The 18,440-nt window shown below is 42.3% G+C and overlaps 1 protein-coding gene across 10 annotated transcripts in view; it reads left to right on the top strand.

Moving 5' to 3' along the window:
* The first annotated feature begins 1,982 nt into the window (after positions 1-1,982).
* DCUN1D4 (defective in cullin neddylation 1 domain containing 4) overlaps positions 1,983-18,440 on the top strand; it is a 37,546-nt gene continuing 21,088 nt past the window's right edge. For 2 of the 10 annotated variants that reach the window (XM_085223180.1, XM_085223179.1), the window contains exons 1-4: positions 1,983-2,136; positions 11,291-11,361; positions 12,174-12,213; positions 18,114-18,143. In XM_085223180.1, coding sequence (XP_085079306.1) covers positions 2,112-2,136; positions 11,291-11,361; positions 12,174-12,213; positions 18,114-18,143 — 166 coding nt within the window. In that variant the 5' untranslated portion in view covers positions 1,983-2,111. Of the gene's footprint in view, positions 2,137-2,438; positions 2,587-11,290; positions 11,362-12,173; positions 12,214-18,113; positions 18,144-18,440 lie in introns of those variants that run through there. The other 8 variants (XM_085223174.1, XM_085223173.1, XM_085223182.1 and 5 more) reach the window with 5 other exon arrangements.

Below are 18,440 nucleotides of genomic sequence, written 5' to 3'. Positions count from 1 at the left end.
TATCTCCCAGCCTGGAGGCTTTTACACTGCATAATAACAAAGGGGAGGTTTGTATCTTCTTGAGTTTGGAGTGAAGGTATGTGGTATAACGGGCTGGTACTTGTGGGACTGGCCTTTTCTGGCTGCAGCATACGTTCCATTGTTTGGCAGGCAGAAGTGGAAAACAATGTCTCTTTTGTTTTTCCCTATGGATTTCTTTGCAGATCAAGTTTTAAGGAGCAGAGATTATACTTGGCATTCAAGTATTCAAAAATATTTTGAACTTTTGTTTGTCACATTTATTGCTGTTTGTTTTACAGCTGTGAATAGCAGTAGTGACGGAAGCTGTAGTCTAAGGAAAGATTTGTCAAGGCAAACATTACCTTTTATTTTAGACTAATGTAAGTGGGGGGGGGAAAAAAAACCCTAAACCTTTCTAGGGTCAAAATGTCCTCAGATAAAACTGGACAGTTTTGTCTTTCTGTATGAGATGCCTTTCTTTAGCTATTTATCAACTTACAGCTGCATGAGAGTTGAGAGAAGATTTGTGTGCATGTATGAGAATGGTTTTGAATAAAACAACAATGTCCTATGTACTTCAGCGTGACAAACAGGCACTCCTAAAGGAGTTGTTCCTCAGACCAGAATTGGAACAGATCAGCTGAGTTACAACTTGGTGCTCCTACTGGGTAAAAGCCTTTGGGACGACATACAAAGGTGTAAATGTCTCGCATTGTGGGGCATCAGAGCTGAAAAGTGAAATGCATTTCGGCTCTGGTCTGCTTTAAGCTATCATACACGTTTCTTTTACACGAAGGCAGTACTGTAAAATAGTGCTAAGATGATGGAAGGAGGAACAGTATTATAGATGGGGAGGAGGGTCTAAAGAAATAATTCTTGCTTTCTAACTCCTTGAAATTTCAAACAGTGGGCTCTTTCCATCTCTTAGTATGTGATCTTTGAAGAGGTAATTCGTTCTCTTACTCAGTTTTCTACTCAGTGAAAGGGGCAGGGTAAGACATGAGTTTCACTGCTTCACTGATCATCGTTAAGGGTCGTTTAAAAAAAAAAAAACACAAGCGTGGGAGCAATTAACTGAAGGCTGCATACTAACGCACTGCCTCTAACTGACAACTACCTTAAGGCTGGCCCTTGACTTTCTTTTTACTTAATGCAAACGCATATTTTTGCGTGGGTGATTTCTATTCTACTATGCCGAGGCCGTGCCGCAGCGTTCTCCTTTCAGCGGTGCTGCAATATGGAGTAGCGCGGTGCGGCCGGGCCGGGCCGTCCCTTGGAAGAACGTAAGCGCGGCGCTCGCTCTGAACGGCAGCGCCCTCCGCCTGCCTTCCCGCTCAGCGCCCGGATTTGCTCCCTGCCGCTCCTGCGGGGGGAGGCGGGTGGGTGAGGGCACGGCGTTCAGAGGCGCAGAACACCGGCCGAGGAGCGGGCTCCCAGCCGGAGCCTCCCCGACTCGCGGCGGTTCTTGGGCCGCGTACCACGTGCGCTCGCTTATCAATCGCTGCAGCTAAGGCACGGCGGGAAGGCAGAGCCTGGACTCGGACCGGCAGGAAAGGATCGAGAAAGCGGTTGCGGTTCGTCGAAGCCGCCTCCCCCGGTGACCTAGGCGACTCACGACAGGGACCCTCCACCTCGCCAGTTCCGGCGGCTCTGGAAAGCATCGCCAGCGTTGCCCGAAGGAGCTCCGCCCGCAGTGCTGCCCCTTGCGGCAGAGGCCCCGCCCTCCACCCTGCTGAACCAATCGCACGGGGCCGTGGGCGCGGCCCTCCTGTTTCTCAGCCAATCGGAGGCACGGCTGACACAAAGTAGAGTTCGTTGCACGCGCTTTCAAGACCAGAAAAGATTGCCATCGATAATGTCCAATCGTAATGAAGGGAGGCGGGGTTGACTCGGCCGCTAACCCAACAGGAGGGCGAGAGCCGGGCAGAGAGGCGGTGCGGGGCAGGCAGAAGGAGAGTGGCAGGAGCCTGACGCAATAGGAGAGCAGAACCCCGAGCAGCCCGAGCCAATGGGTGCCGCCGGTGGGCGGGGCGGGGGCGGCCGTGCCTGGGCTCTGTGATTGGGAGAGGGGCAGCGGGAGCCGGGCCGGGCCGTGTGTCCGCCGCACGAAAATGCACTCGGATGCCGGCGCTGTCAGTGAGTAGCGGCGGGCAGCGCCGCGCTCCCTCGCCCGCTCTGCAGCGGCCCTGTCCCGACTGGCCCGCTGCCAGGCCCTGCCGTCCGCTCGGCTCCTCCGCACCTGGTTGGGGCGGCGCGGCCGAGCGGCGCCTCTTGTTCGCGGGGAAGGGCGCCGGGCCGGCCGGCGCGAGGCCGGCGCGGAGAGGGCGGCGGGCGGGCCGGGGACGGCGGGCCGGGGGGCGGCCCTCGGCGGGCTTCGGGCGGGAGGGGCCGGGCGGGGAGGGGCGTGCGGCAGTGGAGGCGGCAGAAGCGGCGCTGTGCGGCTCTCAGAGGCTATGACGCAGTTTCCCCGGCCCGGCTGGGAGAGCGGCGGGCTGGGGGCCGCGGGCGGCCCGAGGGGAGCGGCGGCGCGAAGGGGAGGAGGGGACGGGGGTAGGCGGGCGGCGGCGGCGCTGCCTCGCGGGAGAGGTGCGTGCGCGGAGGGGGGCTGTGGGCAGAGCGGTTCCTTCGGGCCGGTGCGGGAGAAACGGGCTGCGAGGGGGGAACGGGCGGCGCATTGTGGGAGGTGGAGGCTCTTCCGCCGCTGCCCCGCGCGGGAGGGCCGGGGGCGGGAGGCCCCTCGGACTACAACTCCCGGCGGCCACCGCGGCGCCCCGAGCCCCGCCCCCAGCGGGCTGCGTTCACCGTCCCGGGGCCGAGCGGAGCCCCCCGGGCCGGGCCCGGTCACGGCGCTGGGGGCGGCGCGGGGCGTTGGGAGGGCCTCGTCTATGTGTGGGATGGTACTCCTGGCCTCGCTCCCTGAGGTGCTCTCGGTGGTGTGCAGCCTCTTGGGGGGGATGGGGTGTTGGGAGTCACGGCCCCGGGGCGCTCTCCACTGCAAGGTTTTGCGAGTGGGGACTGCGGCCCTGCGCGGTGAGAGGGGGCCGCGCTGCCGGGCGGAGCAATGGGCGCCGGGCGTTGTGAGGGGCAGCGCGTCAGCGGGCCTGGGCTCCCCGAGCCCTCAGTGCTCCCCAGAGAGAGAAACTGGGCAGGGAGGCGCGGAGCCCGCGCACGGTGACGTTATGTAATGTCTTTAGCAGCCCTGATTTAGTCTACCTTTATGTTTATCATTATGTGGTGGCATTAAAGGCTCCCACTGAAGCAGAATCAGCCGCCTTATGTTGGAAGTAGGAGGATATTTTTTCTAGAAAGTGCCTTTTGTTTGCTCCCTTTGCAGTATCCTCTGTCTAAAAACCAGAAGGTGCAGGTCTGTATTACGCACTCGTGGGCTGCAGCTGCAGCTACTCCAGCACTCCCTAACGGAGGGTGCTGGAGGTGGTGCAGTGATTTGTGGTTGTTAATTTCTCTGCGTAGAACACACAGAGTGCTGCTACTCGTGCGTGGTTCAGCTATTGCTGTCTTCTCCTTCAAAAGGTCCCTTGCACCAATTTCCATCTTCCACTACGGTATATGGCAAAGCCTTGAAGTGCCTATATGTGTGTATGTGGTATTTTCAATAGGAATTTTCCTAAATTAACTTGTATAATTACCTGTAATTTCATACTCTTTTTCTTTTTCTTTTTCTTTTTCTTTTTCTTTTTCTTTTTCTTTTTCTTTTTCTTTTTCTTTTTCTTTTTCTTTTTCTTTTTCTTTTTCTTTTTCTTTTTCTTTTCCTTTCACTGTGGAAATGCTTGAAACAAGAATTAACATATCTGTTGAGTCTTCTTTTTGATCCTCTCTATTCTGTTAATACATTTTTGCTCAATTTTTCTATGACTGATTTTTTTCCATGTTATATGAGAAGCGCAACTTTCCGTTTCTCCTCTGAAAAGTTTCTTGCAGCTCCAATCAGTGTGATCAAAGATGCTTTCTATTTGCAAGGCAGTAAGTTGAACGAAAGGCAATAAGCTGAATAAGACAAGAAAATAGCCTTCCTCTCACTGTTTCTCTTTATTATTTTGTATCAGGATGGGATTTTATTCATATAATTTTAGTACTTGGTTTGTTTTTGTCTGGGTAACTTGTGCTAACTTGAGGCAAATTGTTAATTCTCTATCTGCTTTACTTTTTCCTCCTTGCTTTGGAATCAGGAAAACAGTCCCTCCCCCCCTATCATTACATCCCAGTTCATGTATTTGCCTCTTCAAGCAGAAGAGGAAATCACACTTGATTTCTATAACATGCTGTATGGAAAGCAAAGAGCTGGGAAATAGGGTTAGGAATGTTAGGAAAATGCTCATCTTTTGCACTCAATTTAGGTATTAGAGCCTTTAATGGTGGGGATGTTTGTCTTTCTGCAAGAAGTAATGCTGCTCACAAAGACTTAAAGCAGAAGCCTTATTTTTAAAAGTACCTACTTGCAGATCTTGCATAAGTGCTTTTCATGTATTGTCTGTTTTAGACATTTTTCTTAAAAATGTAAGTCTGAGATTAGACAGTATTTCTCATTATGGCTCATAAAGAGATTAAAAAAAAAAAAAAAAAAAGAAAAAGCAACAAAAAACATCCAGTTCATGCAGTGATTTTTATTTGATTTTAAAATATACGCTGCTGTTAGAGCCGTGTTCCAGTGCCATTTGTTGCAGGTGTGCGAGGGCAGAGGCACTGCTGCAGCTCATAGCTGAAGCTTACAGCTTCCATGGCTCTGCTGGTGCAGGGCTTTAGAGGAGCACTCTTTAATCCATCAGTCAAATGTATCTGGGTTAGCTCTTGCCAATTCCTTAAATTGGTTCAACCGACATGGTAGGTTTTTGCCTGCAGTGGATGAAGGAATGTGCCCATGACCTGTGCTGCTGGCAGAGCTATGGGATCTGTAACTTTTGGCAGAGAAAGAAGCAAGCAGCTGGGACAGCAGTGCTTGTGCCTGGGGTAGCTGTTTGTAGGCTGCTGCAGTTTCATCCTGATGTACTGATCCGTGTCGTGCCGGACATCCTAGCAGTGCATACCAGGGTTGCATTTCTGCTGAATTAGCTGGAGCACAAAGTTTTTATTAGCTTTATACCCTTTGTAGGATGGCAAATGATATCTAATCTGGCATGAAGTTGGGAGCAGTGCTGGCAGTCTGTACTGTGGCCATAGCATCCAGTGACACAAAGTTAACTCATTGACGTATTTTGGAATGAATTTGATGCTAGAGTAAGAGAGTGGATGAGTACGTTGCAGCAAATGTGCGCAGGCTAGCTCTGTATTAAATGCCTCATAGCTGCATTTCCTCTGTCCTGCTCGTGACGTCAGGACCACGAGACCACTAAGATACTGTTTGATTTTTGTAACTTTTGTACGCTTTAGAAATAGGTTTAAAAAAGATGTAATTGCCCGCTTTATTCATTCTTTTCCATTTGTGCCTGGCTATTCTATTTCTATGATATCTTGACAAGAATCTCCTTAGGAATGCTTATCAGGCACATTTAGTGGGCACACAAGCCATGGTATTTGCAGCAACAGAAACAGATGTATTACACCATAAATGCACGCAGTGTTAGATCTCTGGCTAAAAACCAAACCAAAACATGAGCCAGCGTGCAGAGTTCATTTTAAAGTGTATATGATAGCGTAGCTCTGATTTGTTCCAGTTAAATTAAAGATAAATGGACATTCAGAGGAAAGGAACAGCTATGTAACATGTCTGCTGCTTAAATTGCTCCAAAATCCTCAATGAACTTTAAACCTCAGTAGCTCTTTCTGTAAACAAACCTCCAGGTCAGGGTGCTTATTACATACCTGGGTGAAAGAAGGATTGGTTCCTATGAAAGAAAGGTTAGTGCTTTTCCCTTTCCCTATCTGCAGAGCATGCAGTAGTTTCACAATGCTTTGCTACAAGTAGTGGGAGTGACTGCTGATGTAATATCAAACGTTACGGCCAAGGCTTGTGTGAAGATGGTGCCCTTTAAGTTAAGCGTACTTCAGTGTGCTGTCATTTCAGCCACATTTTGTTGTCAGGGCTTTATTTTAATAACATGAAACCACTGTTTTGCTTCAGGATGTTTTAGGGTGTAGTGTTTGGAAGACATGTGCAAGCTTTCACACATGTATTCGTGCTGTGCTGGCATCAGCAGCGCTGGGTGTTGAGTTCAGAGCTGTGATGCACACGTGCCTCAGGGGCTGTGCCCTGCAGCATGGCACAACAGCCAGGAGAGCTCAGCCTGCTTCTCTTCTATTTAATTGGGAGCCCTCGCACTCCAGGCAGGAACTCACTTGCGCTCTCTTTCTGAATCATGGATGCCCCATCCCTGGAGGCATTCAAGGCCAGGCTGGATGTGGCTCTGGGCAGCCTGGTCTGGTGGTTGGTGACCCTGCACATAGCAGGGGGATTGAAACTCGGTGATCGCTGTGGTCCTTTTCAACCCAGGCCATTCTATGATTCTGTGATACTCAAGGAAATCCCTGTGTGGGAATAAAGTGCCGTGTTTCTTTTTTGCTCGGACAAGGCTGTAGGGATCTGTAACATTGTGCGTTCTCTGTCACTTTCTGATTGGTTAAGAGCGGTGAAACAAAAGTGTAACAATCTTGCAAAGGTCTCAGAACAAAAACTGTACTGTAACCCTCTTGTAAAAGTTGTAGAGCCAACACCTGTTGTACCCAAGCGCCATGGGGGAGTCCAAGTCAGTCACTTTGTTTAAGGCTGCCTCCAGTTGGCCATGGGCTCTGAAAGTGACTTCATCCATCCTTGGACAGGAATGCAGTGTCAGTTCCTGGCTGCTCCACGTGCTTATTGTACTGCACTTGGGAATCTCTGTCTTTAGGTGTGTTGTTTTCCTGTAAATGAAGACAACACTGATGCACGTTTTTCATTTGTTTTCTACACTCGAATATAGAAATTCTACTTTCTGCGTGTAAGTACTGAAGGCTTCCACCAAACATAGGTGTCAGAACGTCTAAACTCATTGGTCAGTATAAATTGTCATGCCATTAGGATAATTCTGTAAGCAGATCAGGGAGCATAACATTGTGTTATGATGTAGTTCATAACGATTACATGATTCTTTTATTGGATAAGTAAGGTTTATTCAAAATCACTTAGGGAGATGGTACTTTGGACTAATATTTCTCCTATTGCTACAAGTTTTCTCCATTTCTGTTGTTTGAAGCCAGGAACAGTATTAAATAAAAACATTCCATTCTAATTTTCAGGGCATGAGTCTGCCCAGTATGTGTTCCTGTCTAATTGTTTTCTGAGAAGCTTTTAGCAAATGACGGCATTTATACTGTTGGATAAATCTTTACAGTCATAAAAATTGCTATGACTCCTTCCAGTCTTAAGTTCTTAATGCAGAGTTGCATCTGGAGCATTTATGTGTCACGTCTGTCTGGCATGATATTTTCAGACAGTTACTGTTAGAATTCAGACCTACTGCTACTAGAGATTTCCTATTTGCTGACATTATCTAGAAGCTTTTAATGGGAGCCTGGGAGCCTACTGCTGGTCTGATCTGGTGCTGGTGCAGGTTTGGTGGTAGGCGATGGTGCACCCAATGGCTGTGGTTTGTCAGAGCTTTGAAGTGATAATTTTAACAGCAGGAAATAAGCTGCAGGTGTCAGGCAGGTAAGTGCCATGTGTGGGTGGGCTTTTTAGGTATTCATTTGTGGTCTCATTTGAATAGTTTGGCAGCACGTGGTTTCCTGTAATAAAAATTATATTAGTCTTTTTTAGTCTTTTTTTTTTTTTTTCCCTGAAAATGTGATTTCATCAATTTGAATTTGACATTTCAGGTAGAAAATATGCAGCTTCCATTCACTTCTGTCATTTGCTTATATTTTTGGTGTATATTGAGGGTTTCTGGGGGGAAGGGGATGGGCTACGGGGAAGGGGATATAAACTATGTTGAGTTTCATTGTATTTCTTAAATTTGTCTCAATAAAGGATGTAGAGCTACTTTTATCATAGTGTGTTGAGGAAGAATGCCCAACCAGCTGCTCTCTCCTTTGCTTCTCCATAACTGTCAGGTCTGTGGTGTAAATTTTAATACTAAAGTGTTTTAAAGGTTATTTTTAATCTTTTTGCTTTCTACAGTTAATTTGTATGTGACTGGGACTAGTTAAATAACCCAGACATTGGCACTTGTTCTTGATGCTGAACTGTGGATAAGGGTGAAGTTCCATTTTATGAGGCTGGTTCTGGCATTTCTTTCCTTTCTGGCTGGATTTGCAATTATTTTACCCAGAATTGTTTTTTCCTTAGCTGTTGTGTTGTGGATTATTTCAAACTATTTAATAGCATTTGGGATTTCCATTGCTTCAGTCCATTGCTAAAGATAGGCTGGCATCTGCAAGAAAAGCAAGCATAGGGTTTGTAACGTAGCATGTCTTTTCTTCAGTATTCCTGAAACAAGCAGCTTTCCTCCACTTGATCCCAGGTTGTTTTTCCTTTTCTGCAGTAATAAAACCAGAATGGAATCAGAGAAGGTTGGAATTATTAAGGTTGCAAAATACCACTATGATCATCTAGTCCAACCACTGATCCATCACCCCATGCCCACTAACCACATCCCTCATCAAGGCAGTTCATGAGTACCTTTAGGGACGGTGAGTCCACCACCTCCCTGGCAGCCCATCCAAAGCCTCACCACTCCTTCTGAGAACAAATGTTTCCTACTGTCCAACCCACACCTCCCCTCCCACAACTGAAGGCCGTTGCGTTTTCATCGTTCCAGGCTGGTTGATCTGCATTGAAACTCTTGTGTTCAGGTGACAAATGGCTTCATCTAGGCCGACTTCCTTCCCATGGAACCCGTACCAGCTGCTGCTGGTGCATCTGGCTGGGCAGCTGATGGAGTGCCTTGAGGTGCCCGGCTGTAGCTAGCTGCTCAGCAATGCTTGATGTGTGACTGTGCCTTCTGCTGGCTTTCCGAGTGGTATCACAAGAGTGTGAGAGGGAGTATTTTTCAGATTCTGTTCATTGAAAAGCAGTTTTTTCGAAGTATAGCTTCTCAGTGTTGTGGAATACTTTGTGTGCCTGTTGCTTGCAGTGTGGATACAACAAGCACTGTGACCAAGTTCAAAAGGGAATTTGAGCTGTAATTAAATTTCCCAATTATTTTGTCTGCCACTCATGTTTGCTTCTATACTAACAGCTGACAAAGCAGCTTATTTTTGGTTTTGGATCACAGCCCCACTTTGGAAGTGTCCCCTGTGGAGAGACAAAATTTTGGATTCCTGTTTTGTTCTAGAAGCCTTAGTATTCATGTGGATATACCAGTCTGTGCACAGCCAAGGTGTGATGCTTGTCGTGTAGGAGCTCTAAAATATATTGCTGCAGCTCCTCCAAGGCCGTCCTGATTGTGTAAGGTTTCCTGAAGTAACAGCTTAAAGTTGTAAACTGTTTCCAATGGATGTGTGAAACCTCCTGGTGCAAATGCTGGGTCTTGAAGCGCCTAGGAATGCGTTATTTCCAAGGCAGTGCCTAGTAGACTTAATCCTAGTTTCTAGAATACTTTTTTTCCTATTGTTGTTATAGATAATATCTAGAATTACTGCTTAGTATTAATTTAGAAGAAATATTTGCTTAGTGTTAGCCATTTGGTGGCTCCAGATATCACTGGTTTCTCTGAAGACCTGCATTCTTTATAGGTCTTAAGCTGTACAAAAGGGGAAACTGTAATGTTTGCGTTCTGAAGAGTTCTGTCTGGGCTGGCAGTTAGCAAAAACACCTTTCCTCATTTTAATCTTGCTCTTCTCAGAATAACTCTTAACCTGTCTTCCCCTCTCTGCACCCCCAGCTCCTCTCCAGTAAGAGGAGACAGACTGTTTCTGCCTTGGTATAGATAAATATATCTGAAGTTTGAAATTCCATCTCTGGTGTATCTGACTTACAGAAATTGTGTTGCTGTGTTGGGGAATGGGGGAGTATAGGGTAAGAAATAAGCAATTATTGGTGAAATGAGACTCTCCAGATAAGACAATAAATAGAACCTGTGATTCCTTGAAATATCTCTTTTAATTCAGCACATTGGGAGAATTTTGTACTGATGTGTGCAGCAAGTGTGCTTCTTCAGTTTGTCATTTTCACTGTCCCAGGGATCTGCTGTTTAATGCAGATTGCTCATCCTTAGATCCTTGGGTCATCTTCAGTGTATTTTGGGAGTGTTTTCTTGAAATAAAATGTGAGAATTACATTTTTTCCTTACTTGTATCTTTTAGGAGGAACTGGAGAAAGCCACATTTGCTGGCAGAAGCACTGCAGCCATTAGCGCACAGCAGTGACACCAGGCATGCAGAGTTGCATTCTGCTTGCAGTGTTTTGCTTGCCAAATGGGATGTGTCTCTGTGTTGTCGGTGTTCTCTTCTGCCCAAGTTCCAGTGGGGCTGCCAGTTTGCTTTTGGTTTAAATGGAAGTATTTTGTAGTGATTTGATGTCTTTTACCTCTCTCAGCTGCTCTGTGCCCAGCTTCTGAGACTCATGCTGGTTGCATGCTCTCTGACTGGATCAAAGTGGATCTTTTTTGTAAATTACTTCTTATCTAGTTTTGTTCTGGGCTTATTTCTAGCAAAAAGAGGTGATTTAATGGAACAGAGAGGGACCAGCTTGTCTCTTTGTATCAGCTGAGGCAAACTCAAGTGTTCACTTGTGAGACAAGGAAGCAAAGTCAGTATCTGTGTTAGGGCTACTTTCGTGAAGTGTCAGAGTTCCTCATTTTGGGTTCTACTGCCTTGCTCATAACTGCTGTGTTGTGACTTGTGGTTCATTATGCAGAAGTTATGTTTCAGCTGTGTGTGTTCCAGTAATTTCGTTTTACAAGGAAATGAGTGTAAAGACAAGTTCTTGTTTCATCTTTTAAAAACCAGTGTTTTCAGTGGTCATTTTGGAATGTTAGGTGATAATTAAATTGCTTTTGGAGTAGGTGGAGAGGAAGACTGAGTAACATGGAAACTCTCTATAACGATTCCTCATCTTAAGGATGAAAGTTGTAAATGATTTAAATTTATCACGTTTAATATAGTTTTATATTTGGCTATAGTTCTGTTTTGCTGGATATCACCTATGCTTTAAGGAGAATACATATAGGCGTAGGATTTCTTCTGCAGATTTGACTTAATGTTTTCCATTACGTGTTGAAAATGTTGGTGCCGAAAAAGGGTTGGCTTTTGTTTTATAGTCTGGTCATGGTTTGATTGAATTACTGGAATTTATGAAGATCTTGATTGCTACAGCTGGAAACCAAGAAGTAAAAAAATTTTTTTTTTTCCCCCCCTCTAGATTTTCAACTGAATTCTCACCTATCAACACTGGCAAATATTCACAAGATTTACCACACTCTCAATAGGCTGGTAATGACTTGCCATTTTCTCTTGGTGGAATTGCTAGGGCGATAGGTCAGAATGTTTTTGTGGTTGAAATCCTTTAGTGATTGCAATTCTAAGAACTATCGCTGCCTGTTTGGCTGAGAGGCTGTGGGTTTTGAATCTGGGAACTGCAATAAACAGTAAATACTGCTGAAAGGTTATACACCAAGGTTCAGAGTGGAGTTTTAGCCGTGTGCAGTGCAACACTGGATTTGAAGTTTTTTCCCCAAACAAGTTTTCCTAGATGATCAGATGATGGCAATCCTTATTACACTTACACCTTCCGTTTGTACATTGCAAATGTGGTGGAAAAGACATTTCCTAAGGAAAAAGAAAAAAGATCATTTGTTTCCAAGATTCCAGCTGAGTTTTAACCAGTTCTTTTTCGGACATGTGTGTGTGTGTTTAGCCATAAGCAATGCCACTACTGTGGTAAAGGCTAAATTCAGATTTTCTAATATGGCATTTATTCATAGAGTTTTTTTGAAAAGCACTGCAAAATTGCCCATTCAATGCATAGTTACTTCCACTCTTCAGATGTTGTTTGTTTTTGAGTTTAAAAAAGTGTTTAAAAATATTTTCCAAATTACCTGCAGATTATCCTTGAACTTTTTAGATACATTTGCAAGTATAATTGTTTTGGTAAATACAAACCCAAAACAAAAAATCTCTGCAGTTTCAGCTACATGCTCCTTAAATAGTGAAAATGAATATTAATGTGGAATAAAGGTTAAAAGGTTACTGAACAATGGAGATTATGATCTTACTAAACTGCATTCATTCCTATTCTCTTGCAGAATCTGACGGAGGACGTTGGCCAAGACGATCGACAGACAGGTATTTAATAAGGATGCAGTAGAAATAGATCACAACAATTTAATCTTGATTCATGAAATAAGTGTCTCTAGCATTATGGAAACTGAGATTTTAGGGAGCTGAGGGAGTTTTAAGAAGCAACTACAGAATCGTTTTTTTCTTTTTTTAAAGATTTCTTCAAAATGTTTGTGCTTTTAAACTCCCCAGTTGAGAAGAACTATCAGGTTTCAGCGGTATGTTATTTTACAATTTCTTTGTGTAAGTTCTTTAAGGAGACCTTACGACAAATTCCTCTCACTCCTTGGACTCAACCCATCAGACTAGCAGAATATCCATGTTCTTACAGTGTTTTGACTCTTGAAGTTGCATTAGTGAGAACAGAGCAAAAGCAAGGCCTCTCATGGCTATTGTGTTGCCTGTGACCGAGTTTAAATGCTGTGCTCCAAACAACCCAACTTTTTTTTTTTGAGTGATTTTGTTGAATGGAACTTGTTCCTATTTCTTGTGTAGATTTTCAGTAAATATCTAAGGGCTATTTCTTAGTTCCCAGTCTGTTTTCCACTCTACAAAATGTCATTTTGGTGAGGCCATCATCTCAGATGTGTGGTACTAGCTTGCTGCCAATTCTTGATTCACCTGCATTTGTGCTTTGTGGCTTGATATCTTTTAACATGTGCTACCTCCCTTTGTGCTTGTTCCTTGATTCCTTTTTTTTTCATTCCTTTTTGTGTTTCAAGCATGAAACTTGAGGAAGGAAAATAACTTGTTGGCTTCAAGCCCTGATATTTAGCAGAGAAGTTCTTCAAAACTGTCCGCATTTGTCCTCTCGTGTCTCAAAGTTGTTCTTTCTCCTGAGGTGCTAGCAATGTGTGCTGATGTTACCCTGAGCACTTAAGAAAGTGAGGAGAGCTGTCTGCTTCTCCTGGAGATTTCTGGAACAAACTTGTAAGTCTACCACTCTCTTGGCTTAGAGCAATGAGAAGAGATACATTGGGATGGGATCCGACAGAACTCACCTGTGGCTTCTGTCACTTCCTCCATACTGACTTTGTTTTGTAGTTGCACTGTCATACCCTGCCAGAAGGCTTCTATCAAATGTTTTCTGTCAGCGTGCTTGGTGATTTCATACCTGAAGTTAGCTCATCATGTAAAAGCTCTGCAGAAGAGGTTGTCAGATGCAGGTAGTTTTGGCAGACCTGTTACCATCCATTTGTTAGAACTGAAGTTCTCTTCTTTCTCCTAATGGAGACTTGAAATTTTCCCCTTTGTGACCTAGGTTCTTGAACAAAACCTGTATGCATCCTTATTTTGCACATGAAAATGTGTTCTGTAGTCTTTTCTCACTTTTGATTGCAAAACTGTTCTGAAGCATCAAGTATTGGTTTTGAGTCAATTTCTATTAGTCAATATTCTATTAGTCAAATTCTATTAATAATCAATAAGAATAAGTAGGCGTGCTTAAGGTGTTTGGAATTTCTCCTCTCTTGCTTAGCACTACCGTCATAAAAGGTCAGTTAAGAAATCAGCCTTAGCATTCCCATTATCTCCTTGGGAACATATTTAAGTATGTTGTTGATTTTAATGTACTGCTTTATTCTGACACCTGTTGTTATTGCCTACTTTGTGTTTGTTAGGATTAAGCTGTTTCAAAAGCTTAAGCATACTCATTGAATGAGTTTGGACACAAAATCCTGGTAAATAATGTATTTCTTTCATAATAGCAGTAAAAGAGCCTTTCAAACCAGGAAAAAGTATGAAATGAGAGCTGAAAGTAGAAGTTGCTACTGGCAAATTCTTATCTTCAGATTTTATTCTAATGTTTCTTATGCTTCTGCCCTGTTTTATATCTCTTTGCACGAAAAAGTGAAGTCCCAATGTTTGCATAACTTCCACCCTTGAGTTCATTTGAAAAGTATACTTGGCCTTCCTCATGTGAGGACAAGTAGATGTTCAGGGGGCCATTTTGGCCATTGTGAATATATGCAGTGATGTCTCGTGTGCCCACTTGTTAGGGGACTTGACACTTGTGAAATGTCTTACAGGAGAGTCTTACGTAAGTCTGGAAAAATCAAACCCATCTTTTCCAAATCGTTTGATATCATTGTGCTTAATTTTATATAATTTCTATTCTCTGGTAGTAAGAAATGTCAAGACCTATTCATTTTATTACGCAGCTTGCAGAACTGCATAGATCTTGTGGATTTATTTAAGATTCTACATCTAGAACTCATTTGACAGTCACGTTAATAAGTCTGTTGCGAAGGTTTCTTTGGGTGTTATCAGACCCAGCTAGAGTTTTGTTTTGTTTTTTTTTTTGTGATGTTTTTCACACTTTGAGTCTTCTGAAGCACGTCTTATCCTTAGAGATTACTGTTATTTTTCTGACGTGTATCCTGGTTAATGCTGTTACAGTGGAGTCATGTATTAAGTCACCTTGAAACAGTGACTTATATCTAAATTGAATTGAGACTTCTAAAGCTGCTTGGAAAGTGGAGATTTCAATTTTAGGTTACCCTTTATTTATAATGAACTTTTAATGCTTACTATATTCTTTCAAAGCAGGTATTTTTGAGCTAACAATAAAAATGCTCGACATCCAAATTATTTTAGACAAATTCTATCTTTTCTAAGAATTACTGTTTTTTTTCTGGAACCATAACTTAAGTATCTAAGAGCTGGAGGATGAGTTTTTCAGATTGTCTTTAGTGATTTGGGGACTATTTGGAACTTTATTTCAAAATATATCACATAATTACAATTACAGTCTCATAAAATGTGTTAGCACTGAGTGTGTTTATATATATCTGAAAAATAAGGTAGACTGTAAATGGGTCAAGGAATTTTAACTTATCAGCTGTTTCTAAGGGTAAGAATCACAGACAGTTGGATTCATTAAACCGTTTGCCCTTTTTCCCCCCATCCTTTTGATATGTATCAACTTGGAAATTTCCCTCCTGAATTTGATATTAGTCATTTTGGTCACGCCTATAAATCTAGCAGTAGCTCACAGTAAAGTCCTACTTTGATGATTAAATTGTGACATGTTTACTTATGCAGACTAAAATGTCTGTACAAGTACATATCCTGCTTTCTCCTGACTGTTCTAACACAAAGAGGTAATGACTTCAGGAAAAATAAAAAATGAAAAATAAATTAAAAAAAAAAAAGCTTCATTGCTTTTCTTGAAATTTGGAAGGGGGCGGAGGGGAAATTATTTTGCTTCTGCCCTTTTTTTTTTTGGTTGTTTTAGAGAAGAAACCCTTGGACTTCCACAGCAGTTCTGTACTGTGGAATTAAAGATAGAGGAGGTGGTTTTTTTTCTTCTTTTCCTGGTTTTACAAGAAGATTGTAAATGGTTTGGTGGTTTGATGAATACCTTAGTTTTTTTTTTCTCATCTCATATCTGAAAAATGATGATTGTTAACTGTGTTTGTGGTGGTTTTGTTGCATCATTGAGTGAGTTGCTTTATCTTTTCCAGTTCAGCATTCACAGTTTGTAATTATTTTTCTTTCTTCCATCTTCTGTCAGAAGAGCAGAAGTGTTCACAGTCATTATCTAGAGAGTAGGTGAAATGATGCGTCTTTAAATCTCTTCTATAGGGACACAGCTTGCAGTATTCTTTTTAATTGACTACTGTTCTTTCTTTTTTGTTTGTTCTGGTTTTGTTGTTATTCTAGGAGTGTCTCTCCCTTCTGGTGCTTATCTTACATACTGTTTTATATTTCTTGGGGCGAGTTTTAGCTCTCGAGTTGATGCATCTCTGGTAACTGTTTCCCGCAAATTTGGAAGTACTGAATAGAACGTTTGGCAAACAACATTTATACTCGGCAGGCTTTTGGCTGGTGGTGGCCTATTCAGCAGCCATTTGGAGGCTCTACCTTGCAAATGCTAGCTTCAAGTGTCAAAAAAACAGTGAGAACTAGGAGGGTTCTGCCAGTCTTGAGTTGAGACCCAGGAGTAAGAAACTTTGAAGATAATCACATCAGAGGAGCTGAACTTGGTAAGTAAAGATCCTGTCAAACTTTGCATGAAGTCAGAGAGAGCTGCATGTGTGTTTGCAGTTGATCAGACCTGTGAGAAGTGAAATTAGTTGGGAAAACCCAGACATTAGTAAGGTCTGTATAGAAAAGGTTAATATTAACGCTACTTAGTGATCTACACTGTAAAGTAAGAAATTGAAAGAATTTAAATGAAGCTACATTAGGATAGTTTTTAACTTTAGATGAAAGTAACAGAAATATCCTGCTTTTTTAACTTTAAGAAACTACGAGAAAGTTACAACAACCCTTCAAATTCAATATACACTAATTCTAGTGACAAAAGTAAATATTTTTCAAGTAGTGTTCTTGCAGTGTGGTTTTCAGTAGTTTATAGATCATTCAACAGTTAAAACATAGTGAAGATTTAGTCCAAAACTAAGTTGTTAAGATGTTAAATCTCTGGAAACAAGTAGAATATGTTTGTCCACATTGTGTCTTTGTGTGTGGGTTGAGCATATGCATTTAATAGCCATTTACCAATTTCTGAGCTCTCTTCTCTTTCCTTTTCTGTCAGTTTGATAACTGCAACTAGATACATTCAAACCAAGAAAGGGTGTAAGATTTTCGTATGAGTTGTTGGAGAAATTGGGGTGCGATGAATTCTGTTATCATTTTAAGACTTCAAACAGGAATTCTTGGATTAAATTTTTTGGTTTGTCTGGGGTTGCAGAGCTGATAAAATGATTTTCCCATTCTATAACTTTTTTTATTTTCATCTTCTGCTATGCATCTCTCTTCACAGAAGCCTTGCATATTTCTTTTCCCAGTAAAATAACAAGCATTAGCAGGAGTAAACTGGACAAATTCTAGGGGGTTTGGTTTGGTAGTTTTGGATATGTTTTACTAGAATCCAGTGTCTGTGACATCATAAATAGATTTCTAAATAGGCATACAAAAAAAAAAACGAGTTTTCAAAGGAATGAGGTGACTGCAGGTTGTATTCAGGTACTAAAGTACATACATACTTTCCAAAATAATCTATTTGTTAGCACACGCTTTGATTTATTAAGTTTGTGTCTGAGTTTGTTCGTAGTTCTGAATCTGTTGGCTGTCTGTAGCCATCTATTAAGTTCTGTTGTCATCTTAAATGTCCTTAGTTTGTGTAGGTTTTCGAATATTAGAACACTGTTTAGAAACTTGATTTAAAAATCCATAAAACATCATACTTTGAGTAATTTCTGAGAGTAGAATTTTGTGGTACCGTTAATTTGCAGGTATGATAAGGTGGAACTAATGCAGTCATAAGATGAGGTTCATTAGTTTCTTTAACCTGGTAGTAAAATGCTTTGGGTGTACTGTGAAATTTTGGTGACCTCTTATCTGTTTCAACTATACTTATTTTTGAGAATATGATTAGTTATAATATCGTTTTATTATATATTCGGGGTAATGCTTTTAGAAGTACATTATTCTGACGTAGCCATTATATTTTGATATGATAGAAGTTTGAGTACAATGCCGGATTTCTTTTTAATAATTAGTTAAATGCACAGTACTCTTAAAGCTTTCTTACCAAAAGATAGTGCAGGTATGTCCGTGCTTTCCTGGGAGGGAGCTTAGTGGACAGAAGAGAGAAGGAGGGGGAAAAAAAGTATGGGAAGAGTATATAAACTGGAAAGAGTATTTCTTGAACTAGATAGAGAAATTTTCTTAACATAAGTGAGTGTAAAGATAAGACCAAAGAAGGCATGCTAAATTTAAAGCTTTGTTAGTTGGAGCCAGGTTTGTTAATGTTGATAACTGGTATGACCTTATTGCCTACTATCAGAAAAATCCTTACTTTTATATGTCTAATAGTTTCAGTGCATGTTTAAAATAAAATACATATAGCAAAGCCTGTGAGGCTGTAAGGTTCCTTACATGTGTTTCTCCTATAACAGGAGAGAGACTTTCAAAGATACGAAGAATAGGTAAGCATAAGATTGCCATTAGTATTTGTTGGGAATTGGGCCTCTGATTTCAGTCTGTTCCCCTGGTGTCGAATGGTAGTACAAGTTTTATTGCTTAATTCTGTGCTGTGATTTAAAATAAAAGATTTTGTGAACGTGCTAGTAAAGCAGAGCTAAACTTGGATGCTGTTGAAGCTAAGAGAAGGTAGCTTAGGCATGCTGTAGGTCTTCATATTTTCTTGCAAGTTTCTTTGGCATCGCTTTGTTTCCAGATTTTTATACCTCACCTCTCCCTTCCTTTCCTTCTAAAATTTCTCT

This window comes from Meleagris gallopavo, chromosome 4, assembly GCF_905368555.1.
Source record: "Meleagris gallopavo chromosome 4, MGAL_WU_HG_1.1, whole genome shotgun sequence".
Lineage (NCBI taxonomy): Eukaryota > Metazoa > Chordata > Aves > Galliformes > Phasianidae > Meleagris > Meleagris gallopavo.
This window is presented reverse-complemented; position numbering and strand designations above follow the sequence as displayed.